Here is a 27,719-nt window from a genome sequence, read left to right on the forward strand (position 1 = left end):
TTCCCAGTAGGGAGTGTGCAGTAGGCAGCTGATCGATGTTTCTCTCTCATCGATGTTTCTAACTCTCTATCCCTCTCCCTTTCTCTCTGTAAAAAAATCAATAAAATATATATATTTTTAAAAAATCAAGGCTTGAAACACCTGTGCAACTGTCACCCCAATTTCCCGAGAAAGGAAAAACTGTAGGTTTCCTTTTCTTGCATTCTTGCACTTTTGCCATTGTTGCTGGCTAGCCATCACCATGGGTAGCATGTATCTTAATGTCACTTAAAAGAGATATAATTAGATAGTGCTTCCTAGGAAGTAAAAGCTACCTGGGGAAGTTAACCTCACCAGTATTTATCTTTGAAAATCACAAAAGAGGTCTCCAGAATGAAATTCGAGGCACTTCCATGTGTCAGACTTTTACATACAAGAAACATGGTAGATACATGTGATTTTAACTATGGACTTATTTTTACACAACAGAATAGAACAAAGCAGAAACTTATCTCAAAATTTCTCTTTGTTTATAACCAATATTTAAGTCAATAACCTCTTTCCCATTGTCAAGTTATATGAATTTTTATCAGTTTATCTTATATATTATATTTCATACTATAGAGAGATATAACTATAGTGAAGCTACTATATTGAAAGTACTCACCAATACTTGGAAAGTGGGTACAATTGGATACATTTACTTTCTTTGTGTAAAAATACAACAGTTTCCAAGTGCACTCAAACATCAGAGGAATTTAGGCAGGAGAGTCTGATAGAAGAATAAAGAAGTTTGAGCTCAAAGACTGCAAATTTGTATTGCTAGAGGTCTCATGAAAGCCAAAGGTCTCAGGGCATTCCTAAGAGTGGTACAAACCGGTTTTGAAGATCTGAGATGAAGGGAATGAGTATTTAAGGAAAATAGGTTTTCACTTAGTATTCAAAATTTACCTTTAAAGTATTTCACTTGACTTTCGAGCAAACATGGGTTTTAAGAAAAGAACTTGAGGTTCTGAGCCCTTATTTTAAAAACTCATAAGCAGATGGAGAAGTAAGCTAATGAACAAGAGATCGAAGTAATTTTCAAAGGTGGGCAGTTTGCTATTTGTATAATATAATTAAAGTTCTGGTCCACAGGGTCTTAAGGCAAATAACATAGTATCCTCATGATATTGGTGTTTCCAATTTTAACGGTAAGCATCTGATAACAGATGATATTCAGATTAAGAGTTTGGTGGGACATGCCAAGTTATATATGGAGCCGAAAGAAATCAAATACCATTCTTCTAGTCTTATGAACAGATTATTTTATTGTAAAAATGTAATAATTATAAATCGGTCTGTCGTAAAATCAATGCAGTATTAGCATAAATGTAATTCCAAGTTGTCGTTTTTATAAATCTGATCAGTTCCAAGCAGAAATAAGCATTAAGACACTAAGGCGTTAAAAATGTGTTTTTCCTATAAGGAACTCAGAAAAATTAAAAATTCTGAGCGGCTTATCTTTATCTTTTCTTCATATATATAACAACCATATTTTTAAATAGGCCATGAGATGATATGTAAACATACTAATTTCACCAAGATGTTTTTTTCTTACCAAAGTTAGTTGTATTTCTGCTAGAAACTTTCATTGTGATCATTTCAAGAACCCAACCAATTGTCAAAAGCAAACACATGTTGTTTTTTCAATGATTCTTAAGCCCTAATCTTCATCATCCCCTTCATTTTCATTAAAAGCCATTATTACATTATTTGCTATGGGAACGAGATTATCATCTGAAAGACTTGCGTTTGCACATCTAGCACAGCAGAATCTATCCAGCGGTGAGTGGTGAGTGGATTATGGGTGTGAATTCCATGTTTTGCTTCACAGGCGGAGAGCAACTCGGCTCCAGACCAGGGCCCCGACCTTCACAGGTTCGCTTTCTCCCTTGCAGCCAGGTGAGACCCGTGCTGCATAAAGGTGTGAATCGCGTTCTGTTTTAAAAGAAGAAGAGCAGCAGATTAATTAGCTTGCTGGGCAGCAGCAACCTGGTATTTATCTGAGCTTTCATTTGTGCTCAAATAAAAATAACAACAATTCAGAACTCATTCACCTTAAACTGCCTTATATTGTCCAGAGCTAAAATAAAGAGTACATGTTTTGCAGGTGAGTTCTTTAGATCTCAAGTGAGTTTCTGAACAGCTGCTTTAAGAAATCTAATAGCTGTGCCTGCGGAGAGCCATCCTAGAAGGAAACTACACGATGCCTCGTCTAGCCCGGGGCACACACGCTCTGCCTCAGCCGGCCCGCTCTGGGCTCACCTTAGGCTTCTCGGCGTTGTACTTGTCCAACAGAGCCTGGATGCGGGCGCCATAGTCAGGATGGACATCGCTGAAGTTCTTGACCTGAAAATAAATGGAGACATTACCTTAGTCCCTCCCAGGACAGTGTCTGGTTCGTGGTGTTCACTCCGGGGAGAAGGAATACTTCCTCGGGAAGTGGAACCACACAGTGGTCAACAACACAGAATAAGGCTGGGGTCCAGTGCCAACGCTGACAGGCACTGCACAACCTGAGACAGGCCATTCTTCTGCGCGTGCCCACCACCCACAAGGTGAGTCAGATAATGCACCTCCCTCACACACGCCTGTGAGAAAACGCACAGGAGGCAAGCTGCGCTGACTGCGTGCAGAGAGCTGACCTCAGAGAACGCAAGTTACAGAGATTTGTATTCAGAAACGGGCCCAGACGCTGCCTGAATTTAAAATATACAAAGTCATGGCCACATGCTGGGCAATTCCACACACTTCAAGCAGGAATTCCCTGCTGGGCTGGGCCCCAGCAGGCAGCAGGATGAAATGGGGCATCATAAATCCACAGGAAGCCTTACAGCTTCGGCACATGTGAGAAGAACTCGAAGAGTTCGCTCCTTACACACTGTGCCCTAGTCATTATCGTCAGGAAGATAAGATCCAACCTGCCCCAGCTACCTCACGGGGCAATTGTCTGGCTCTCCGCAGGAGATATGCCATATCCACTGGAGAGAAAGTAATCAGAGGCTGAGTGGGGCTTAGTTCCCATTTTCTTAAGTCCGCTGGCTCAAGTAAATAGAAAGGACACTGTTCCTTTTACGGGTTCTCTCGCAGCTGCACTCTCTTCTCCAGCCAGCAGAGGCCGCCCTTCAGCTGCCAAGGTCTCACTCACCGCTTTCCTCTGGATGAACAGCTGGGCGTCCTTCAGGTGGCCCGCGATGTTCTCACACAGCCGTTTCCTCTGCTCCTCGTTCAGTACACTCGTATAGAACGTCCGCACCTGCCCAACGAACATACACAGGGTGGGCGCAGTGGAATCATCGCGTTATCCCACGCAAATCTCACCCAGGATGCCACTTTTAGGTGAAAAAGTGAGACTTTTCATTTGCGGAAGAATGGAAGTTTTTAGAAGTTAAGAATAATCTTAAATTACAGTTAAAACTGTCATTTGTGTTGAGTTCTTCACTTTTTGTTTTGTTTTATTTTAAGCAAACTAGGAGGAATTCGGTTGTTGATAATAGCTCATAACTGCTATTCAATAATGTCTTTTGTAGTCACTGCTAATAAATCGTTTATAAAGTATAAGGCATAGCCTACAGTTAAAAATCCCACCGCACTCTTCATACTGAGAAGTCCAGACTGTGCAAATGATCATCAAATATCCAGTTAGCACAACCTTTGTTCAATTCACCCAGAACCAGAGGGAAAAAAGAAACTAATTCATTTATATCCTTAGTTATTCAAAAGTCAAGATTTCTTGGAGAAGATAGATGTTAAGTGATATTTTCCTTAGATTATTGGGTTTGCCGCTAAAATGAATAGCAATAGATTAAAATTGAAAACAGGAGCTAAGTACCAGCCATGAGTTCTAATAGCCTCTGCTCATTTCTGAAATCAAGCACGGTGGTGGCAAAACCGCAGCCATGTCACAACAGAAGCTATGAGGCAACGAGGAGAAAAGCTTCGAAAGCAAAAACAGATGAAGGAAGAGTAAGAGAGTCATGTGAACGGGACGCCCCACACCTCCACTCCCGCTACTGAGGCTCCCAGAGCTATTTTGAATCCAGCTCTAGTCCCTTAAATCTGCCAGCCCTGCCCGGATTCTGAGATTTGCTACCCTCAAGCTTAACTTGCCCATTTCTTAGATTTCCATGGACTCACTTCTTCCCCAATGGCCCCCACTGTACCTTAGGTAACATTTGGGAGAACTGAAATGAGGCATCCCTCGTACCGAGAGAGCAGAGTAACACAACTCTCCCACTCCGCCCAGTAAAGGGACTGGTGTATGATTAGAGATGACTTCCCTGCATTCGACAGGAGACCTGTTAGACACTTTGAGAGGGGGAACTGGCAGACTCCCCTAGCAGACAAAGAAGGCACTACCTGAGAGACGTTATCATCGTTGGCAGTGTTGCAGCGCCGCACCTCCCCGGAGACGCGGGTGCTGCTCTCCAGGGCCAACCTCGGCTGATGTTCTGGGGCACTGAAGCTGTTGGGGTAGTAGTTGGGAGCACCACCTTTAAAGGCAAGCCACACAGATTCACTAAGGGGGAGAAAAAATGAAGGGAGTCTGCATACAATGCAATATGAAATACATTCAATTACATGTACAGTGTATGTATACACACATACACACACATACATCTACTTGTCATGCACATGTTATTTTTAATGTACCATATTTGCCCACAGGCAATACTCAGATTCTTAGAGAATACTGCCATCTTCCAAACGTTCGCATGGGCTGCCTCACTCTAGGTCAGTGGTTCTCAACCTGTGGGTCGCGACCCCTTTGGGGGTCGAATGACCCTTTCACAGGGGTCGCCTAAGACCACCGGAAAACACTTATATAATTACATATTGTTTTTGTGATTAATCACGATGCTTTAATTATGTTCAATTTGTAACAGTGAAATTGGGGGTCACCACAACATGAGGAACTGTATTAAAGGGTCGTGGCATTTGGAAGGTTGAGAACTACTGCTCTAGGTCTTAATGAAGAGATCTCAAATTCCCCTTGAACACGTCAATGATCAGATCTGTGAAATCTGATGCTTGTCAGTACAAATACATTTCTTCAGGTTTGATTTGACACCACCCCCCAATAGAAAATGAGACTCAAGGACACGTTCCAAACTTTAGGATTTCATGCGGGCTCAGGTTCGATTCCAACACTGAGTCACAGAATTCTTGGGAGCAACTCCAAGTTCCAGCTCCACTCTTTCAATGACTGAGCCCTGAGATCTTAACCGCTGCAAAGCCACGCAGTAATTAGTGGTAGGTCAGGATTAGAACTCTGGGTCGTTTGCCTCCTCCATTCCAGCACACACTATACTCCCATGACACAGCTCTGCTTTGCTTTTCGTTAAGGCTTTTGGATCCTCAGGGTATCTCTCCTGTATTATTATGACTTTATTCAATTCTACTTCACTCTGACTTCTCTCCAAAGATAAATAAAATAGGAATTTTTAAAACTTTGATATATTCCTAGTATATCAGCGTCATTTATCTGGACTTATAGGAAAAGAAGTGAAAAATATAATCAAAAAATTTTATGACTTCTGGGGAAAAAAATGAAGCCCCCCCCATTTTGGCATATTTATTTTTCTAACTCCTCTCTGCTTTAGCCGATATTAGTAGACGCCTGAATTATCTGCGCACACAACTGCCTACAGGAGGGGCCTAGAAACATGCTAAAGTGGCTTGAGCAAACCAGTCTGGGGCTGGGATTTTACCCAGCACATTGCCAGAATACATTGACTGCCCAGAGCGGATAATTAAGAGGTGCCTCCTTTCACATCGATCAAGTGCATGCAGAAGGAGGGAGGACAGCACATGATTATGGAGCCCAGTCATTAGCTCCAGAAATGCATTGCAGGCCAACCACATCTCCATGGAAAGCAAAGTGCCCCAATAACCAGCCACTGCAGTGGTTTTCTGCATTAAGTGCTAGTTCTTCAAAATGTGCCCAATTGAGTAATGTTTAAGTTCTATTTCCAAATAAGCTCTGGCCTTTACTCAACGTGGGAGTTGTCTTCAAGTCATTGACTCCTGGGAACAATTAAGCACTTTCACTGAGCTTTAAGAGCACAGCCCAAATGTTACACTTTTAAAACAAGGAGGCAAAGGTTGTATCGAATACACACACAGTTTTTCACATGTATACGACTAGAATGGTAAACAGGAAGCAATTACTGCCCTAGCTGGTCTGGCTCAGTGGATAGAGCGTCAGCCTGCGGACCAGAGGGTCCCAGGTTCGATTCCGGTCAAAGGCACGTACCTAGGTTGCAGGCTCCTCCCTGGCCCAGGCCCTTGTTGGGGCTTGTGCAGGAGGCAACCAGTCGATGTGTTTCTCTCACACTGATGTCTCTCTCTGTCTTTCCCTCTCTCCTCCACTCTCCCTAAAAATCAATGGGAAAATATCCTCAGGTGAGAGAGAGAGAGAGAAAGAAGCTATTACTTACTAATGAAGTTCCAAAACATGCATGAACTTCTCTGACTCTTCACAAGTGAACAATTCTCAGTAACAGCCAGTCTCAATAACAAAGGGCCAAGGGATACGAATGAAATAAAAAATCACTTTAGAAAAAAGATGCACAAGACAGACACAAGAAGTATCAATAAAAAATCACTTTAGAAAAAAGATGCACAAGACAGACACAAGAAGTATCAATTACTTTGGGCGATAACACACTCCATACCTCTATAAACCTCAGAGAGCAGAAACAGGGTAACCCCCCAATGTAATCAGTTAGTGAGCATATAAACTTGTTAAATAATGGAAAAGGCTTAGTGATAATAGTAACAAGTGCAAGGCCCAAAATTATATATGCAAAACAATCGTAAATATATAAAAAAGTTCATAAAAGACTGGCAAGAAATGTAACAAAATGGAACAGTTGTGGCTTGTGGGGGTTGGGACCACAAGTGGGTTTTTCTTCTCCATTTTATCTTACAGTTTCCAAATTTCCTTTAGGGTACATGTAAAATCCTTATCTTAGAAAAAATTAACTTTGTTTGAATATAGACACCTAGGGCTATAGATATAACTGAATAGTAAAATTTCTGAAAAGATCAATGTAAGCAGCCTATTACTAAAACACACGTCCTAAACAGAAAAATAGAAAAGGAAACTACGATCTCTACTAAACTGTGGAACATTAAAAGGAAAAAACATTCACTAAGCATTCTCTAATTAGAACAATAATTAGAAATAGATGCTATTTGTACATGGCACCCAAAAGTGTAACTTAAAAAAAAAAAAAGCATAAATGTGACAAATGAGCTCCAAAAACCAAAATGCAGCAGAGTCTCATCTCACCAGTTGATTTACATGAATTCAACTATATTCACTTGATAAAAAACAGTGGGGGAGAACCCTTTGATTTTTCTCTGCATCCCCTATTTTCTAGCTTCCTCTACCCTCTCCAAATTCTAGCTAGACTTCTCCTCCACAGCACAGCAGAAGTTCAGAGAAATGAAAGCCAGGGTAATGTAAGGAATTGTCCACTTCTGAAGAGTCTTTAACACCTAACCCCTATGTTAGATGCGACTCTATGTGACAGTCACTGTGCAAGTTCTTCCTCCCTGCCTCTCACCACAGGATGGATAGCAAGGAAAGCCAGAGGTGGAATTCTCAATAAAACATACAAACAGTATGGAGAGTCCTCAGACAGTTTAGACCTTTGCTGCTGGGCAAAAATTATGTGGTTGGCAGGAGTGCCCTGTGAGCCCCTTCCCAGAGCCGGAGGTCCCGCGGGGCCAGACTGGAAACCACTGTCCCACCCTCTGCTCAGCAGTGCCCCCACCCTCCCAGGGAGCCGAGAGTCTTAGGCCTACCCTGGTTGTCGACCACGCACATGGGGCCATCACGCTGGTAGTTGGCCACTCGAGCACGGTAGGGACAGTTCACAGGGATCTGAAGGTAGTTGGGTCCCAGGCGATGGCGGTGAGTGTCAGGGTAGGAAAAAAGGCGGCCCTGAAGTCATAAATGAAACGGACACTGTGAGCAGTAACGAAAAGAAGCAAAATCCTACAAAATCAACTGTACACATTGGTAGGTATTCAATGTACATTAGTTAATAATATAACTAAAACTATTGAAAAACGTATTTTCTATAAAAGTCTCAGATGTTCTCAATGTCAAAGTGAAAAAAGTTATTATTCAATACAACAGGGAACTAACTCTTAGCGTGCCTCCAAAGAGTGGTGCCTGCTCAGCCTGTGTGGCTCAGTGGTTGAGCATTAACCTATGAACTAGGAGGTCAAGGTTCAATTCCCAGTCAGGGCATATGACTGGGTTGCGGGTTCAATCCCCAGTAGGGGACATGCAGGAGGCAACCGATCAATGATTCTCTCTCATAACTGATGTTTCTCTCTCTCCCTCTCCCTTCTTCTCTGAAATCAATAAACATATATTTTTTTTTTTAAAAAAAGAGTGACACCTGAACTGGAACCACACGCGTCCAGCAGCAGCCATCAGTCACTGCAGTCTGACCCGGGTGCAAGCTTTCACTTCCGTTTCATGATCACAGTCCAAAATCCAAAAGGACTGGTTTACTCAGTAACTGTTAAGCCAATTATTCTCCTATGATGTCTAGTCCACAGGGGAGTTTTCACTCTTTGTACACTCTCCGATATGGAGAGTGAAGAAAAAGGACCGAATGCCTAGGTTCGTTACCAAGACGAATGGTTAAATTAACCCACTGCCTTTCACCACTGACAACAATAAATTTAGTTTGAAAAACCATGTCCGGGTCTTTTTACAGATGGAAAAGCCATGTCTGGGTCTCTTCAAGCATCACCATTGAAGAGGAAATGAATAAAATCAATGTGACCAAGGTGTTATAATCAACTAAAAAATACTCCCTACTTTCAGTTACAGACTGAACAGCAAGTGCTTTCTATACCCTACAAATACCTGTGGCATTTTCTAACATAACTTCTTGAAGATTAAGGGACTAAATGTCAGTGTTATCACACTGAGGGACTTTACCATAAAATGTAGTTTATACTGTAATGTCCATCTCAGAATGTTCCAGTCAGTCCCACAAAAGCTAAGGACCCAGGTTAAAGTTTAAGTGATGTTCTAGTTAATTCTTCATACAAAAGATCACACCAAATTACAGGGGGTGTGCCGGGAGCCGGGACCTGGCATATATGGCATACTGTTCTTAATATGTTTGCTCACCTTCTTGGTGCTGTGTTTTAACCAAGGTCACCTCTCTGAGAAAGGTTGCTTCCCCAGGTAGGAATTTTCCCCTGAAGTTAGGGAGGGAATAAAACCCCTCAACTAAGTGCCAGGCGGGTAATTAATCACTTTAACTACGAACAATCATGCTTAAGCTACATAATCTTTACTCCCTGGAATGGAGATAAGAAACGCCCTAACCTTTGTAATAGAGATTGATAGTATTGGAATCAACTGGTATAAATACAGATGTAACAAGACAGCGAGAGACAGAACTTAGAAGACAGAACCAAGAGACACAGAACCTAGTGAGAGAACATGGCAAAAGATCCTGGACAGAAACTGGCCACAGAACCTAGAGACAGAACCTGGCTACAGAACCTGGATAGAACATGGCAAGAGAACCTGACTAGAACCTGGTGACTGAACCTGGCTGGAGAACCTGGACAGAACCTAGCTGGAGAACCTAGCGAGGGAATATGGCTACAGAACCTGGCTGGAGAACCTGGAGAACCTGGCTGGAGAACCTAGCAAGAGAACATGGACCTTGGCTGGAGAAACTAGACAGAACCTGGTTGAAAAACATGGACACAGAACCTGGCTGGAGATCCTAACCAGAACTTCGCTGGAGATTCTGAACAGAACCTCTCTGGAGATCCAGACCAGAACTTGGCTGGAGATCCTGGCTGGAGATCCTGGCTAGGCTGCTGATCAACTGAACACTGTCTCCGTGTCCTTCCTTCTTCGCCGACTCCGTCTACGCCTTTGGGAACCCTTGGACCTGCTGGGGTTGGACCCCGGCAGGTGTGTTTGAGTGTGTGAGTGTGTGTGTGTGTGTGTGTGTGTGTGTGTGTACCCATGCGCATGCGTATACCTGCAGGTACTCCTGCCTCAGTACCTCCCAACCCACAGGTTTACCTGAAGCATCTTGTCAGGGCTGGGCTCAATGCCAGGCGGCATGTTGCTCGGGTCGAAGGCCAGCTGCTCAACCTCAGCAAAGTAATTGACTGGGTTCCGATTTAAGACCATTTTACCAACGGGGATAAGAGGGTAGTCCTTGTGAGGCCAAACCTAAAAATAATGTGATATTCACAATTACCAGACAACCAACTGAAGCAAATTAAAGCACCCACAAAAAATGCCAGCTTTCAAATAGAATGAAGCCAATGATGATAAGTAAAAATAATAATGTTTAATCCAATAAGATGATAAGAACTTAAGATAAGTGCATTGATTAAATCTTTCACAACAGTGAACAGTAAATATTGACACTTTCCCTGGGCAAAACTACATCAGCTTTTCAAAACTTGCTCCCTGCTAATAGCAATATATCAAGCCCTGGCCAGGTGGCTAATTAGTTGGAGCATCACCCCATAAACCAAAAGGTTGTGGGTCTAATTACAAGTCAGGGCACATACCTAGCTTGCGGGTTCGATCCCTGGTTGGGGCACCTATGGGAAGCAACCAATCGATGTTTCTCTCTCACATTGATGTTTCTCTCTTCCTCCTCCTCTCTTTCTAAACATCAATAAACACATATCCTCGGGTGAGAATAAAAAAACAACAACAATATATCAAGCCACCTAGGCCAGGGGTGGGCAACCACTGGCACGCGTGCCAAACATGGCACGCCAGTAACTTTTGCTGGCATGCGAAACCCTCTCTTATAATCTTCCATTTACAATTGTGAATCTTTGTTCTCAGGGATGAATTTTGTTAAGTCTCATAATAGGAGTAGCCTGACGGATGAAAGTAGTAGCTCGTGCATATCTCTGAAGGTCACGAAATATAAACCTGATGTAAAATCTCTGTCATCAGTGATACAGCAGCAAAAGTCCCACTGATAATATCAAACGGAGTCATAAAGTTTTCTGTCAGACTATCAGTGTACATGTATACATTAAAAATAAATGTATTTTTCATCACCATATACTGTGTTTTTGTCGCTCGAATGAATTTTATTATTTCGTCAAGGTTCTTCACATACATACACCTTAAGAGATATCAAGTAGGTGTAACATGTTCTCAAAAAATTAGGGTTGGCACACAGAAGAATTTTGAGTCAGAGATTTTGCTGGTTTTGGCACGCACTCACAAAAAGGTTGCCCACCCCTGACCTAGGCGAATTCAAGAGCTTACAATCGGGAACTAGAAGCAAGATGCTGGTGAGCACTCATTCACAGGCTGGGAAAGACTTCCCTGCCATGATGAGTGTTTGCCTAGAAATTTGTTAAGATTCGGTACAAAGAGACTTAAAGAAGAAAACCGCTTAGTTGTTAACTGACTTACCTTGGTAACATCGAACGGATTAAATGGACAACTTTCTGCCTGGCTGAAGGTCATCACCTGGATGTAAAAAGTCCAGGAGGGGTAGTTGCCTGTGGCGATGGCATTGAAGAGATCCCGGAGGCCATAGTCAGGATCTTCGTGGGAGAGTCTTGCTGCCTCTTCAACCGAAAGGTTTTTGATGCCCTGGTCGGTCTACAGAACGAAAGAAAACGTTCAAACTGACACTTACTGGCACAGTTAGCGAACTCTAGTCAGTCAGGAATTCACTGTAGGATTCTGAGTAACACTACTCAGAGACTGGCCTTCCCTTCTAACTGTAATCCCACTGTTCAAATCTGACACAAATATGAATTTTTCAACAAGAAATTCTACTTAATTAATCTGATTCTTTTAAATGTCTAGGGACTCCATCTCTGCAATTCATATTAAAATTAGTCATATCCTTCCCTTTATCATTCCATACTATTTAAATTTTTTAAATTGTTGACATACAGTTTATTTTTAATTTTCTCCCCATATAAAGAGTGCTGTATTAATGTCTTCAGACAAGCCCCATAAAAACATTTGGCATAAAATTTATCATTTTAAAGTGTTCAATTCAGTGGATTTTTTTTAGTAAATATCTCAAAATGGAGTTGCTGGGTCATATGGTAATTCTACATTTAATTTCTTGAGGAACTTCAAAACGGTTTTCCAGAGTGGTTGCTATTTGAATTTTTATACTCATGCTACTTTTCAAGTCAGAAAAAATCAAAATGTATTTTTTAAATGAACAAATAAGAAAATTAAAAAATTTTCTTTTTGCATGAAGAAATTTTTAAATTTTGTTTTAATAGCTCAAGTCAATTACGAGATTGTACTCAGCTAGTATTCCTCCACCCCCATACTCTTCTTTTTTTTAAAGAAATTATAGAATCATAGTTCACAGAGCTGAAAGAACTTCATTCAGTACAGCCACTCTGAAGCAGTTCTCTGACTATGAGTGGATAAAATTAGTATTCTGACTTTCCAAACAAGATCCAAAGAAGTTAAGTCACTTGCACAAGTGCTCCTATTATCTCATACCATACTGATCTTTAATGAATTTTCCACCTGTATCTTAATCTAAAGATCTCCATCACACCAAGCTCCATGGAAAGACTTCCTTAGCAAAAATCAACTCTGAAAGACTAACCCATTACGACCACAGAAATCCCAACTCTCTAGCCAGAGGCAAGATTTGAACCCTTCCTACTATTAGAAATAAAGCCAGGACTTAAAAAACGGAGGTTCGCATCGGCAGATCATCCAGAGAGCTAACACATTAAATTGTGCAATAATATTGCAACACCTTCCTGATTTTAATTAAATCTGTTGGGCTTAGAAATGAGTTCTCTTAGGTCAGAATCATCGAGACATGAATCTCTGTAGATCTCAGGCAACCTCAGATCCTCTGCTGAACAGACCCGTAAGCAAGCCCATCTCTCCAGGACCATGGACAGCAGGTATTATTATCCCAATTTTATAGACGCAAAACTGGAGCTCAGAGAACTTTTAATAACATGCCCAAGTCACAGTTATCTAGAAGAAGGAAGATCTGAGTTCGGACTGGTCTAACTGCAAAGCCACCAACCATGCCAGCCGTCCCATATACAATCATTTAGTCCAGTGGTCGGCACACTGCGGCTCACGAGCCACATGCGACTCTTTGGCCCCTTGAGTATGGCTCTTCCACAAACTACCGGCTCTTCCACAAAATACCAACTTCTGCGCATGGGCCATGAAGTTTCAATCACACTGTACGTGCGTGCCCGCACGTGGTATTTTGTGGAAGAGCCACACACAAGGGGCCAAAGAACCGCATGTGGCTTGCGAACCGTGGTTTGCTGACCACGGATTTAGACCTACTCTAACACTTCTTTTGGCAATGACAAGCCCATGGGCCATGTTCAAGCCAGTCACAAACCAACGTATTCCTTGCCAAAGATTATAGACCCGAGTCATAAGTATAAAGAGGAGTGACGGTTTTTCTGTTTGATATACCTACATACTAGTAAGTTGTTCTAGTAAATATTAAGACAGGACAGAAGGAAGCAGGTCTTTGTGAGGTCATTAACAGGGAGACGCCATCTGTCATGAGTCCACTTCTGTCTCTTCTTATTTTAGCAGGAGTTTTGGAAACAAATTCTTAAACAACCAGAGGTTTTCTAATAACCTTCTAGATTTCTCATGGGATACTGCTTATTCTAACAAATGGCAAGATTAAGAAGAGCCCTTTAAAACATTTCTGTTAATTAAAAGGTTCTCAAAAACCTCCCCAAAGGTAACTGATCGTACGAAAGTAAATTTAAAAAATAGAATTTTTGTTTTCTGACGTTTGTAATTGATTTTACTTATATTCCTCGTTCGCCATATACCCTCAATAAATGCTAAATACATAGATGGATGAATTAAAATGTTAGGAGAAATGTATTTGGAAAGATAGCATCAGATTTGGAAAGTAACGGTGAGCTAGGTATTGCCGACAGAATGCCCCACTTCTGCCGTAGTCCCCTCCTGGACCCCAATATATATCTATGTTCAGAACAATGACTCAGGGCTAGGAAAGGCAAAGCATGATACTTTACTGTTTGCGAAGGCTTGACTCTAAAACTCCAACAAAGAACTCTAGAGAACTAGGCTCAACCAGATAGAAATCTCCATTGGCCTAGTTGGGAGGCCTGTAATATCTTATTACTTTTGACCCCAAATAAAAACCTTAGATCTTCCCTCTCCAGGGAGAAAAGAATTTCAATGTGCACCTGCCCATACCAGAAAGCCAGCACACAAAAAACATTTTCCCAAATATGTATGGCAGAAAGCCCAGGGTCCAGAAGGAGAAGCAAGCTTGACAATGGACAGCAGCTGTGTCGTCTTACCGTCTAGCCACATGAAAAGGAGACTACACACAGTTCTTCTGACTAAGCAGGTGAACAGGTGGCAGAAAACAGAAGATTCAGGGTACTAATCAAATAGATAAGTACTTCTCCTCCTTGGGGGTGGAAGTAAGAGGAAGGTTGGAGAGGCCTTGATCTTTTGCCTCTCTGCCTAACCCGCAGAATTAAGGAGACGTGGGTGGTGGGAGCCTTTTATCCCTTGCCCCAAAGGAAAGCATGTACCTTATAATGGAATTTGCAATAAATTGCCTCTCCATTCGCATTAACCAGCTTGAAAGTATGCGACCCATATCCATTCATGTGCCTGTGTCCATCTGGAATCCCCCGGTCACTGAACAAGAAGGAGACCTAAGGAACAAAAATATGTTTCCATTTAAATTAAAACATCCTAGGTTTCTAAGACACTCCTACATGTCCAGAAAGTCCCTAGCGTGAAACATACTAACCAAGTACCCACAAGAAGGGTTACCATTACCATCATTTATTTTTTTAAAAAACAAGACTTTTAAAGCAGAACGATAGATAAATCATTAACCTCGACAAAGAAAAACTAAAATAAACCTGAAAACTAGCCTAACTTGCTATTCAAAATTTATTTTAATAGTAAATTTGTTTAGCACTACTTTCCCCTCATTTCCCTAATACTTCATACTAGAGATTTTAATCCTTAATATTACTAAATATCAATAAATAATGTTTCTAGCATCACTTAAGGTCTATGATCAGGGCAAGATTAATAAGATCGGTCATTATAAAATTATTCAAGGTCAAGAAATCTGAGTAAGCCTTCCAAAAAGAAAGTCAGAAACCAATTCCAATGAAACAGTCAAAACTGGAGAAACACACTCTGAGGCATGATCCCAGTTCCCTCCCAGGTGCCATATTGTGACCTAAGGGACAAGCAGTGTTCCCACCTGATGCAGAGACTCAGGACGCAGGCTCCAGAAGTCCCAGACCATGTCCGGGTCCTTCAGGTGCGTTTGAGGGTTTCTCTTTTGGCTGTGGATGAAGGACGGGAACTAAATGGAAAAAGAGAGAGAGAATAAAAAACAAATTACGCTTACAGGGATTATGGTATCCAATATTATACAATGCCTGTTGCTAGGTTTATGGATTATAATTCCGAACATCATCCTAGAATTTTAAACTGCTAAACCCTAACATGAAATTTACCCTCCTCCTGTTTCTAGGGCAAAGGGCATGTGTTTATTAATCTTCCATGCTCTGCAAGGAAAATTGGACTATTCCCATTAAGTCAGTGAAGACTAAAATGCCAAATCCAAGCCCAATGGTAACTGTCATAATTTGATCTTATAAGAAGACATTAACTACAGAAAGATGTGTCTTAGAAGGCAATCCCTCCGACCGAATTCTCTTCTTCCTGTCTTTCCCAGGACTGCCCCTCAAATGCCAATCTATACGGAGGATTTGAAATCAATTTAAACCAACGAGCATTTGTAGAGTGCAAAATACACTATCACCTACCAATATGGCATCCCTGATGAAGAAAATGGGGGTGTTGTTCCCAACAAGATCCCAATTACCATCCTCGGTGTAAAATTTCACTGCAAACCCACGAGGGTCACGAACGGTGTCGGCTGAGCCCGATTCTCCAGCTAGAAGATTCAAATGGGGGAAATGAAGCAGAAGCAGGGCACTTTGCCCCCAAGAAGCCTGGAGTCATAAAGAAACGCTGATACCTAGCCTTTCCAATCCATTTCCTAGACGTAAATTAGGTGTGGAAGTGCCTAGGTTATTATTTCCACCACCCACCAGCTAAGCTGGTCTACAAATTAAACAAAAGAGTTAATGGAGAGCAAGACAGGCATACCCCGTTTTATTGTGCTTTCGCTTTATTGCACTTTATAGCACCGATGTTTCGATTTTTACAAATGGAAGGCAAGACCCTCCACCAGCAAAAAGACTATGACTGGCTTTATTGTGGTAACTGCTTTATTGGGATGGTCTGGAACCGAAAGCACAATATCCGGAGGTCTGCCTGTGTATGTAATAACAGCTGAAAAGATTATTCATTCGACATAATGAGAAACCTTTGTTCGAACAGGAAATTAAAATTTAAATTAAAATAAGGGGAGAGAATAATTATGAAGATAAGGTGGTGAGCAAAGAGAGCACAAGTTAGCAGAATTACGAGTTTCATATTAAGAAAATGAGCTGACATATAGGTTCTTATTTTTTATTTCATTTAGATTTGCATTCCAAAGAATTTTAAAAGTGCTAAACAGATTGAACAGAATCACAGCATTGTGGTGTGTTAAGATGTAGCCTGGCAGATCTAATTCTCACTAGCTCCGTGACATGAGAAAAATCACTTAACCTCTCTGCAACAGAAATAATCCCTCTCTGCAAAGTAAAACTACACATTAGATTACAGCTAATGTCCGTAAAGCATGGGTGGCGTGGAGTTGATTCTCAAAAAAGGGCAGCTGTCATCGTGGTTACTGGAGCACCAACTCCATGCTTCCATCTGAGGCAACCACTTGTGGCAAAGTTCTTTCCAAATGGCACAGCATTGCATGGACTGACCCATGACCGTGGGAATCAAACCGTGACCTCCTGGATCAAGTGTGATTTCCTTAGACCTCAACAAAGAGATATATAAGTAACTTCCTACATGTTGCAAGATATTTTTTCTACTGTAACACATGGCAATAATTTGAAGAAGTGCCTGTTTTCTGTCTTCTTAACAAGGTTTTCTTGAAATTACGTTACAAATGCCCCAAATAAGGTGCGGGAATACAAGTCCCGCAAACAGGCTGACTTACCAACAGTGGAGAATCGAACTGCAAGGGGAGTCCTCTTTCCAATATGCTCGAACACCTTCGCCTTGGAGTATTTGGTAATGTCATGCGTGACCTCAAAGTAGCCAAAGGCCCCTAACGAGAAAGACACAGACATTCTCATGAGACTGTCATTCAGACTATCAGGCCCTCAACAGGCATCCGGGTGACCAGAGAAACTGATGCATTAGTCTTGAAACTGGCCTTCTGGGCGCTTCCAATATGAAATCAATTTAAACCAACAAGCATTTGTAGAGTGCAAACTCCTGTATCACCTACCAATATGGCATCCCTGATGCTAGGGCAAGGGGAGGTGTCCAAACACAAAGTGACAGGAGTAAAAGTCAAAGCCCTATTACAGTGCTAAACTGAGGGCTGTACAGCTGGAGCCAAGAGCAGGGAGACAGGGGTGGGGCTGGCAGGAACTGATCAAGGTGGCCCCAAGGACACAGGGCCTGAGAGGGCCTTGAAGTACAGGGAGGGCCTAGAAGAGAAAAGAACAGGAGAGGAGAAGAAAACGCAGGGAAAGCAAGAATAAACACTTAGAAAGGACACCACAGAGCCAAACAACAAACCACACAACACACCCAAGTCACCATGGAAAAGCCAGGCCAAAAAAACAAACGAAAAACTAGAGAAGATGGAAGAAGAGGAAATAAAGAAATCAGGGAGTCCAAGTAAGCAGCTAAGAGAAAGTCTGTTTCTTCCTTTCTATCAAGCTTCCTTTTTCCTATTGAGTTTTTAGCTTTCTTTTCAATACCACCTCCATCTTTTGTTTCTGTAGTTAAAAGCAAGGTAAACGTTTTACAGATATTTTGAACAAAAAGGAAAAATCACCACAAACCCACCATCCTAACCCAACTATCCTCAATTCTGCACAGTCTGTGCCATTGTTTATTCAGTTAGTGCAACATCTAAACCTAGTTATGCTATGTCCATGTCTGTATATCATATTTGTATTTCTTCACTAAACTGCGTAATGGCAGAAAAGGGAGATTACTTTTGTTTTCAATGAAATAAAGTATTTTATACATAATGTTCCATCCAGGGAAATGAGCATCACGTAACTACTAATTCCTATTTTGATGGACACCTTTTCCTTTCTCCCAGGGATGGAGATTTGGCACTTGTATGAAATGAGAAATCATTTTTAACCCCGGTGTTCTGAAACAATCCTTTGACAACAAAAGTGGACACAGCTCTCACCTGCTCCTTTAGCATGCACGACTCTCTCAGGAATCCTCTCCCGGTCAAAGTGAGCCATTTCATCGGTGAAAACCACATCCTGAACCAGGAGGGGCCCCTGGGGCCCTGCTGTCATAATATTAAGTTTGTCCCCTATTGGAATACCGGCCCCGGTGGTGAGGACATCAGGTTTCTAAGCAAACATGAAAGGAAAAGAGTGCAGGCGAGTCAGTACAAAATAAAAAGTGATGATAATAATAATTTTAAAAGACGGTCCTTTGCACTGCCATAGGTACATCATTTTGCAATGTTCATACTTTCTACCCAAACTCTTTACATTGCTTGTGTCCAAAGTACTAAAACACAAGTCAGGCCATTGCCTGGAATTTATAATCAGGTCTCAGAAGTCCTTGAGAAATCTCAACCCCAATCTGCTAAGAAGTCTGCTCTGAAGAACAGGAAGATAAATAACCTGCGAACCTGCTCAGCTCCTGTTGCAAATCCAGTCATCAGGCTCCACCCCCAGCTAAGGATCCCCAAAGAAGGGATCATATGTGCTTAACACCAAGTGTCCAAACGAAGAACGAGAAGGTGGCCTCTGAGAAGCCATGGCAGTGAGCGCGGTACTCGGCACTCACACATGCTTTATTACACTACGGATGTCACAGTGGGCCATCCTGCCCATCTCCCTCAAGCAGTGTGTATCCCAGCTATCCGCAACACTTCTTTCCCATTCCCCAAGTAGAAAAGGTCAACAGCTTTCATTGTCACTGAAAACAAACTGTTACTGGTAAGATGGATAATAGTAGAAATTTTCTAAAGACGTCAAATGTCCCTGAAGTACAATAGGTTATTTTACCGTAATCAAGCATGTTTTAATCCACTCAATTCTCCAATTCCAGCGACATCCGAAGCTGTCCCTTCTCTAGGGTGGGAGCAGCGTTTTTCTAAGCCCCACATGACCCTTGTTCCATCGTCACACACTCCATCTCTGACTCCAACAACCGCCTCTCCATGGCCCCCCCACAGGAAGGCAGGGGAGATGTGTGGGTGAAACAAAGCTACACCACCTCTGTCCGGGAGAACAACTCAAAAAGCGTCTACTGAGGAAAGTTAACGGTACCGACCTCACTTACCCAAAAAAGCACTAAGCTCAGAATTTCCACCACCTGGAGCGGAGAATATAACTTAGTGCGCATCCGTCCTGAACTTAAAATATAGTTAATACCTGCCTCTGCTCTAGAAGGGAAGATGGGAGGGGAGTCACTTAAACCATAAAAGTACCGTGAGCTCTTTGGGAAAATGCACTGAATAAAAGTGATCTTGGGCCCAGCTGGCGTGGCTCGGTGGTTGAGTGTAGACCTAGGAACCAGGAGGTCACAGTTGGATTCCTGGTTAGGGCACATGTCTGGGTTGAGGGCTCGATCCCCACTAGGGGGCATGCAGAAGGCAGCCGAACAATGATTCTCTCTCACCATTGATGTTTCTCTCTCTCTCTCTCTCCCTCTCCCTTCCTCCCTGAAATCAATAAAAACATATTTTTTAAAAAGAGAGAGATCTTGGAATTTGAAAAATTAATAAAGAAGACCCTCACACACACTGATACAATCCCCTTAGCTGCTAGCGTTCTGCTCACAGTGAAATGGGAAGAGGCCAACTCGGCACCATGGAGAAATCCTGTGCCCCACCCCCACAGAGCCTGGGCCCAACTTCCAGCCCTGCCAGTTACCAGATGAGCAGCTACTAGCTACTTACTTATTATTTCTGATTTGCAACTTTTCATCTGCAGAATGAACAAAAAAATGACTACCTCCCAGAGTTAATACATGGATTAAAAGAGCTCAATGTCTGCAAAATGCAGGCCGCACACGTGTAAGCACATGTATGCTACCACTTCACTGGCTGTGAGAAACTGACCCGACAGCCATGACAGACGTGCAGGCATCCAGTCAGGCTCTCTCCCTACACATCCAGCAGCAAATCCTCCGAACTGGACAACAGTTTAAGGGTCCACAGTTACCGCCAATCACACCACTCTCTTTTGCAGATACACATGTGCTAATACATGTGACACTGTACACGCCCATTTAAAACTTAAAGTAGAAAAATGAATCCGAAAAAGGAGTGAACTTGTGCAATTTAACCTTTACTTTAAACCTAAACCTTAATTTTCAGCCCCAGCTATCAGTGGAATCACCAGGGGAACTTTTTTCCTCTGTTCTTGGTGAGTTGCCAACACGAAATGATCACAACATCGCTAGTGGTTTTCAATAACCAGCAAGCATTTAGGATAACACTCTGGAAAATGAAATCGTTAAAATGCACGGAATAATAGCTATTGCAAACGAGGTTTTCTCTGTCTTGAAACTGTCTTTCTTAAATACGTCTGGGAGCACTGAGAACTGGCAGGGTCCTTTAAAAAAAAAAGTAGGGAATAAGAGGAAGAAAGAAAAAGAGGATCAAGAAATGAAGGATAATTGATCCACAAATGTAAAATATTCCTTTACTTTTTGTAATAGAAACTACAGTGGTCATAATACTCAGAAAGAAAATACAGAACAAAACATAAAGTGGGGAAAAAAAACACAGAATTGCTCATTTTATTTTTTGTAATCAGCCTCTCTTTTCTTACCTGGAGAAAAAATATGAAGTGTTCTAGATTTCGACAAACAGAAATAGAAGCTTAGAAATGTTTATTCCATTACTCATAATGTGTCTGCCTGCCTCTCTCTCTCTCCCTCTCCCTCTCTCTCCCCCACACTATGACCCAGCAATTCCATTCCTAGGTAGTTCCCAAGAGAAGTGAAAGTACATGTGCACAGTGAATTAAATTATCAGTTACCCTTTCTCCATCCCAAATATTGGCAGCATCACATCAATGCAATTACTCAAAAAAAAAAAAAATACATAGACCCTGCAGGCACAGTCTTATGACTCACTGACAGGAAAGGATGAGCTAAGACCCAACCTCTCTCCCAGGTAAAAAAAAAAAAAAAAAAAAAAAAGGAGACTTCTTAACCCTTTGTACCCTTTAAGCCGCTGTAAACGCAAGTGGGATGGTTTCCATTTTGGACGCATGGCAGTTAACTGGTTGAAAAGGTAAGGCCTGAGACATGCAAAGCCTCCAATTTTTAAGGGAGCAGAGGCCACTAATGAAGCCGAAGTACCCCAGCGGAAGAGCCAGCCCATGGCATTCTAAGCAGTGAGCAACCAAGTTCCCGGTTAAGTTCCAACCAAAGAGACTGGGAACCCCTGCAGCATCACCTCCCTCCCCTCAATGTATTCCGAGAGAACGAGAAATAAAGATGTTTAAGACGGTCCAAGTCGTACCTAGGAACATATCTGATTCGATGCTCACTTATTCAAGTTTACAAAACTCCCAGTTCACTTAACAGCAACAAAATCTGACCACAAGGAAAGACGCCCAATAAATTGCTTTCACATTTGCTGACACTCTGCTTCCAACAGAGGATCCACCCAGCTTGGCATTCTGCGCCTCGGTCCTGAAGGAGGAGGAGAAGGCAGCATGGTGCCCTCCGACAGGAGTTCCGACACGTAAAGCTTGCACAGTCCAGTAAAAGTAAAAACAGCCTGGGGAGTGAGGAGGAGGATGCGGATACAACGCTGCCCATGTGAGCAAAAGCGTGGGCCAAGCAAGGAGAGATTTTAAAAATCCATTACTGTCATAATTTTCTAACAGAAAGAATATTTTCATGTCAGGAAGTAAAGAGGACATAATCTTTAAAAAGAGATCATGTCCTTCCTTAAAGAGGAAGAGAGAGAGAGGGAGGGAGGGAGGGAGGGAAAGAGAGAGAGAGAGAAAGAGAGAGAGAGAGAGGGGCAGACACATTATGAAAATCTATCCAGCCTTTCATCACATCACAAGAAAATGGCTGGATAGATTTTCACCAAACATGTTTTGTATGGTTTGGATAATGCAGTAGGGTAAACTACCTGGACACAGAGGTAGACTACGTTTCCCAGCCTCCCTCATGGCTAGATGTGGCCATGTGACAGAGTTCAGGCCAATGGAATATGAGAAGTGACCTGCACCGCTTCTAGCTTGGCCCCTAAACCTCTCACACACACTCCTCCATGCTCTTGACCCTCTGTAGCTAGACAGCGATGCCCAGGGCAATCTTAAAGGTCATGTGTCCACAAAGGGGTGACCTCCTTCAGCCTGAAGCCCTCAATGACTGCAGGTACTCACTCCCCTCCTCAACCTCAAACCACTCTGGCTCATCATGTGAGAGAGAAAAAGATGGACATGAAAAGCCGACAGAATACACAGAGAAATACACAAATATTAAGTGGAGCAACTAGAACTCTCACGCTGATGATGGAAGCATAAAAGGGTACAACCACTTGGGGAAAAAGAAGTTACGGTAATAACAAATTCCAAATTCTTGTTTCTGTGTTTACTTTTTCTCAGCACCACTAGTCATCAGAACAATGCAAATAAAACTGCAATCGGATACCACTTCACACCCACCAGAATAGCTAAAATGAAAAGACTGGCCTGGCCGGTGTGGCTCATTATTGTTGAGTGTCAATTAGTGAACCAGGAGGTCATGGTTCGATTCCCAGTCAGGACTCGATCCCCACTAGGGGTTGTGCTAGTGGCAGCTGATCAATAGTTCTCTCTCAATGATTATTCTCTCTCTCTTCCCCTCTCTGAAATCAATAAAGACATATTTTAAAAGATTCACATACTCTATGACCCAGCAACTCTACGCCAACGTATTTCCTAAGAGAAATGAAAGTATATGTGCACAAAAAGACTTGTATAAGATTTTTCATAGCAATTTTATTCATAATAGCCAAACACTGAAAATACCCCAGGTATCCAGCTCCAGGATAAACAAATGGTACATTATTCAACAGAATACTACTCAACAATAAAAAATAATAATAATAAAGTTTGATATATGCAATAATATGAATGAATCTGAAAACATTTTTTTAGTCTTAAAACACTTTTTTAAAAAAATATTTTTATTGATTTCAGAGAGGAAGGGAGAGGGAGAGAGAGACCGAAACATCAATGATGAGAGAGAATCATTGATCAGCTGCCTCCTTCCCACCCCCTCACTGAGGATCCAGCCTGCAACCCAGGCATGTGTCCTTGACCGGAATCGAACCTGGGACCCTTCAGTCCACAGGCCAACACTCTATCCACTGAGCCAAACCAGCTAACACAGTCTTAAAACACTTTTGCTGAATGAAGCATTAACAGAAAGTACAAAAATCGAAAGTTAAAAAAGAAAATCAACAGTAGTTGCCTGCAGAGGGATTGAAGGAAATGCCTGGGAAACAGCATGAGGGAACTTTCCAGGGCGGTGATAATCTTCTATATCTTTTTTTAAAAATATATTTTATTGATTTTTTACAGAGAGGAAGGAAGAGGGAGAGAGATACAGAGTTAGAAACATCGATGAGAGAGAAACATCGATTCAGCTGCCTCTTGCACGCCCCCTACTGGGGATGTGCCTGCAACCCAGGTACATCCCCTTGACCGGAATCGAACCTGGGACCCTTCAGTCTACAGGCCAACGCTCTATCCGCTGAGCCAAACCGGTTAGGGCAATCTTCTATATCTTGATAAAGGAATAGGATTCACAGGTGTATATATCATAGAATGATCCACTTAATATTTGTGTATTTCTCTGTGTATAAGTATTTACCTTAAAAACATTAACATTGAACTCTGTTCATGTGTATGCTTGGTGTTCATGGGGTCAAGTCTACTGATATCTACAACTTACTCTGAAATGCACCCCCCAAAAGTAAGAGAATGAATATATGGAGGGATGGACAGAGAGAACACATGAAATAAAACATATATGTTCAGTGTAGAATCCAGAGGGTAGGGAGATACACTGCACAATTCTTTCAACTTTTCTGAATGTTAGAAACTTTTTTATACTAAAACACTGGAAAATTATACAGGCTTTATGACATATGCAAAATTCCTCTTGGGGGGTAAAGGGCGAAGGCCATTTCAAAAAAATAAGCTGTTTTCACTCAGAGCAGCGAAAAGGAGGAGTACGAAGACATTCCAATCAGGACAATTACACAGTGTATTTAAATGCCACGGGCAGAGGAGACAGCAGCATTCCAACCGTGAGTCCCCCAAGTACAGATATGCTTTGTGGGCCAGCTGTGTCTGACCTGGGCAAACCATGTAGGGTAACTCATCAGCAGCGTCTCAATGATTTAACAAACAGTTCATGATTCTCCCAAACAATGAAGACAGAGGCAAGCTAGTCTCAGGATAAAGGGGATCCTTTCAAAAGGAGTGAATTTTGTTCTATGTAAAACTCATTACATTGCCCGTATCTTTTGCAATTCACCGAGTGTTCATGCAAACTTCTGTGTGAACCAAGATGTAGCAACCACTGGGTATGGGGAGAGTCCTGTCTCCAAGAGCCGAGATGTGGGTTTGACTCTGCCACAACTAGGAGCACGTGCTTGATGAGTAAGACTCCAAGTCTCTCGGGTTCGCTATGATGAAAAGCTCATAAAAAACTCACATGACCTCACTCAGATGTGGAACCTAATGAACAAAATAAACTGATTAACAAAATAGATCTGGAGATATAGAAGCATGGAACAGACTGATGAATCACAGAGGGAAAGGGAGACTGGTTGGGTAGGTGAGGAGAGATTAAGTAAAGAACTTTTATGTATATATGCATAACCCATGGGCACAGACAATAGTGTGGTGAAGGCAGGGGGGGGGGGAGACAGGTGCGGAGTGGAGGGGGTCAACTGGGGGGGGAGATATTTGTAATACTTCCAACAATCGAGATAAATTTTTAAAAAAACTGAACTAGCTACTGGCATACAATAAAGGCCAGGATGAGAAGAGAGATTATGCAGGCCCTTAGAGGAGAACGGCAGCCTTCTCGCAAACTGGGAAGTAACGATAAGGCCATCCATGAGCACTCAGCATGAACACCCCATTTCAGGACTAGTAGCCCAGTTTTGAAAAAGAGCCCTAGGCAAGAGCAAGGAAAGCTCAACTCTAGTCCTCTCTCTGCTATGCACCAGCCACCACCGGACCTGGGCAAGTCCCTTAGACTCTCTGGGCCCAGTTGATAGAAGGAGACTCAGAGCAGATGTGCTCTCATGTAATCCAACCTCCTCAAAGATGCCCCTTAAGCCTCTGGGTACCGGCCAGGAATGCCTGACCCACCACCACCGGGTGAAATCCTACTCTTCTTTGAAGGTCTGACTCAGATGTCACCTGCTTTGGGAAGCCTGTCAGGCAAAGTCGGCCTCTCCCTTTACACCTTACAGATAGATACCTATATAACTATCTTTATAAGAGTCCTCCCCACAATGGAATAAATAATCGTCTGATTGTCTATCTTATCTCCCAGATGAGACTTTGAGCTTCACCACGTCAGAGTTCTGGCTTCACTGGTATTTGTACGCCTCCTCCTAGCACACTGCCTGGCACATGCAGGCTCTCAAAGAACACGTGTGAAAACACGCATGAATTAATCCCTAAGGTCGCTTCCACCTCTCAAATGCTGGGCTCGATGTTTTCCCGATGCAAATGAAATCACGGAGGTAAAATTCCTTCCTTTAGTCCTTCAAATGCTGTGCGGCACTACGTATCCGTCGCTGTCATGGGTGCTGGGGTCAGCGGGAGCACAGAACACTGTCCCTGAGCCCACGGCAGCCCGCAAACACGAAAGCCTGTATAACTGTGCGAGCAAGGTCAGAACAGAGCCCGGCCCCGCTCCCGCCACCCCCACCCCCACTTCCTTCCTTGCAGCTGCAGCTCTCGGCCTCTCCCTCCACGCGCCTCCACTTCTCCCTGAAGCTGCGACCTCTGTCCTGCCTGGCAAAAGTGCAAACCCCAGAGCCAGCCAGCCAGCCCTGCAGGCCCGCGGGAACCCTCTCCCCTCCTCCCCGCGAACGCAACTCGGTCCGGACGGAAAAGCGGCGCCGGCGCCGGCCCGGACCCCGGCCCCGGCCCCAGCCCCAACCCCAGGCCGCGATCAGGGGTTCCGCCCCGGCACATCGCCGCGCTCGGGAATTCGGGGCCGTTACTCGCGGACGCCCCGCTTTCGGAGGGCAAGGGGTGTACCTGCGCGTTCCGCTGCCCCTGCCAATGCTTCATCTGGTCGCTGGCTGGGTCCCGGGAGTCCCCCATGGCGACAGGCTTGGGTTGCAGAACGTTGCAGGAGGCCTCGGCTCACGCCACCTTCTGCAGCCAACGCGGCTACTGCCCGGAGCTGAAGTACGAGACTTCAGATTCGGCCAATCAGCTCCGCCCCTCGTCCCGCCCCCTCGGGAGAGCCTCCTCCTGATTGGCCAGGCGGCCAAATAGAGGCGGGAGCAGCGGCGTGAGGAGTTGGGGCTTCTAGAGCCTGGCGCGACCCCAGGATTGGGTCAGGCTGGGGAGCTATGAAAAACAGGGGAGCCACACCCCTGCGGCCGCCAAACCCCCGGATTAGTGAGCCCTGGGCGGACCCCCGCTACCCGGACCTGGGTGACCTCTGGTTATCAGCATCCTGCAGGCCGCCCTGGGACGCGGCTGCTGGTGGCCTGCCAGTTTTGGGGAGGCCCTGCTGGGTGGAGCTTTGAACTCTGTCAGTAGGCTCTCAGCGTTTAAGAAATCCTGGGGTAAATTCCCCCATGCAAAATGAGGTTTTGACATACATACCCTAATGTTAGTATTATCTGCAACTGAAGGATTGATGGGAATTTAGAATAAATGTCGACACTGATTCTGCAATTGGGCTCCTCCAGTAATCTTAGTTTCGGATGTGACACTGCTTTTTCTTCAAGACAGACTATGCACAGAAAAACGTACCATTTTGAAAAACAGGAAAATGAAACATTGACAAGTTCTTCGTGGTCTTTATTTATTTATTTTTGTTGTTGTTAATTCTCACCAGAGAATATTTTTCTGTCGAGAGAGTGGAAAGAAGGGGGAGAGACAAAGAGAATCATCGATGGGACCCTTCAGTCCTTGGGCCCACACTCTATCCACTGAGCCAAACAGGTAGGCGTCTTGATGGTCTTAATAGTTTAAAATCATAGCAAGAAAGATCAGCCTTTTAGGGTCCCATTTGGATTAGCAGTTCCCTTTTTTTTAATCTACACTGAGTGGCCAGATTATTATGACCACCTGACGTTTGTAGGCAAATTAGCTATAATTTCACGCTGAAGTTGCTAGAGGGCCAGACCATTATAAATAGGGAAGCAGGTTGTTTACCACGACAGGAGAAGTGATTTTTTCCTGAAGATATGGGCAAACAATGCGATTTAACAGCCTTTGAACGTGGGATATATTTGAACGTGAGTGGCCAGATTATTATGACC

The 27,719-nt window shown here is 43.1% G+C and overlaps 1 protein-coding gene across 2 annotated transcripts; it reads right to left on the minus strand.

The window, feature by feature from the left end:
• Positions 1-1,269: 1,269 nt before the first annotated feature.
• Positions 1,270-26,626, minus strand: CAT (catalase). 2 transcript variants are annotated; one of them, XM_059709713.1, is made up of 13 exons: positions 26,479-26,626; positions 18,399-18,570; positions 17,178-17,288; positions 15,877-16,007; positions 15,306-15,410; positions 14,614-14,739; positions 11,477-11,668; positions 10,106-10,258; positions 7,837-7,975; positions 4,381-4,514; positions 3,170-3,277; positions 2,287-2,370; positions 1,270-1,959 (listed from the first exon to the last, which is right to left on the minus strand). In XM_059709713.1, exons 1-13 carry the CDS (start codon positions 26,542-26,544, stop codon positions 1,894-1,896), a joined length of 1,587 nt encoding a protein of 528 aa, XP_059565696.1. In that variant the 5' UTR covers positions 26,545-26,626; the 3' UTR covers positions 1,270-1,893. The 2 variants fall into 2 exon arrangements, with proteins under 2 accessions (XP_059565696.1, XP_059565697.1); XM_059709714.1 differs by lacking the exons at positions 1,270-1,959; positions 2,287-2,370; positions 3,170-3,277 and adding an exon at positions 3,346-3,806.
• Positions 26,627-27,719: the final 1,093 nt, after the last annotated feature.

The sequence above is a fragment of the Myotis daubentonii genome, chromosome 9 (genome assembly GCF_963259705.1).
Source record: "Myotis daubentonii chromosome 9, mMyoDau2.1, whole genome shotgun sequence".
In the NCBI taxonomy this organism is placed as follows: domain Eukaryota; kingdom Metazoa; phylum Chordata; class Mammalia; order Chiroptera; family Vespertilionidae; genus Myotis; species Myotis daubentonii.

Excerpts from the sequence above, each read along its gene's own strand:
- CAT (XM_059709713.1), bottom strand. The coding sequence starts at position 26,544 with ATGGGGGACTCCCGGGACCCAGCCAGCGACCAGATGAAGCATTGGCAG. Across the intron at positions 14,740-15,305 it reads GTCCTGAGTCTCTGCATCAG|GTCTCCTTCTTGTTCAGTGA; the intron begins GTGGGAACACTG and ends TTTGTTCCTTAG. Across the intron at positions 1,960-2,286 it reads ACAACGCCGAGAAGCCTAAG|AACGCGATTCACACCTTTAT; the intron begins GTGAGCCCAGAG and ends CTTTTAAAACAG.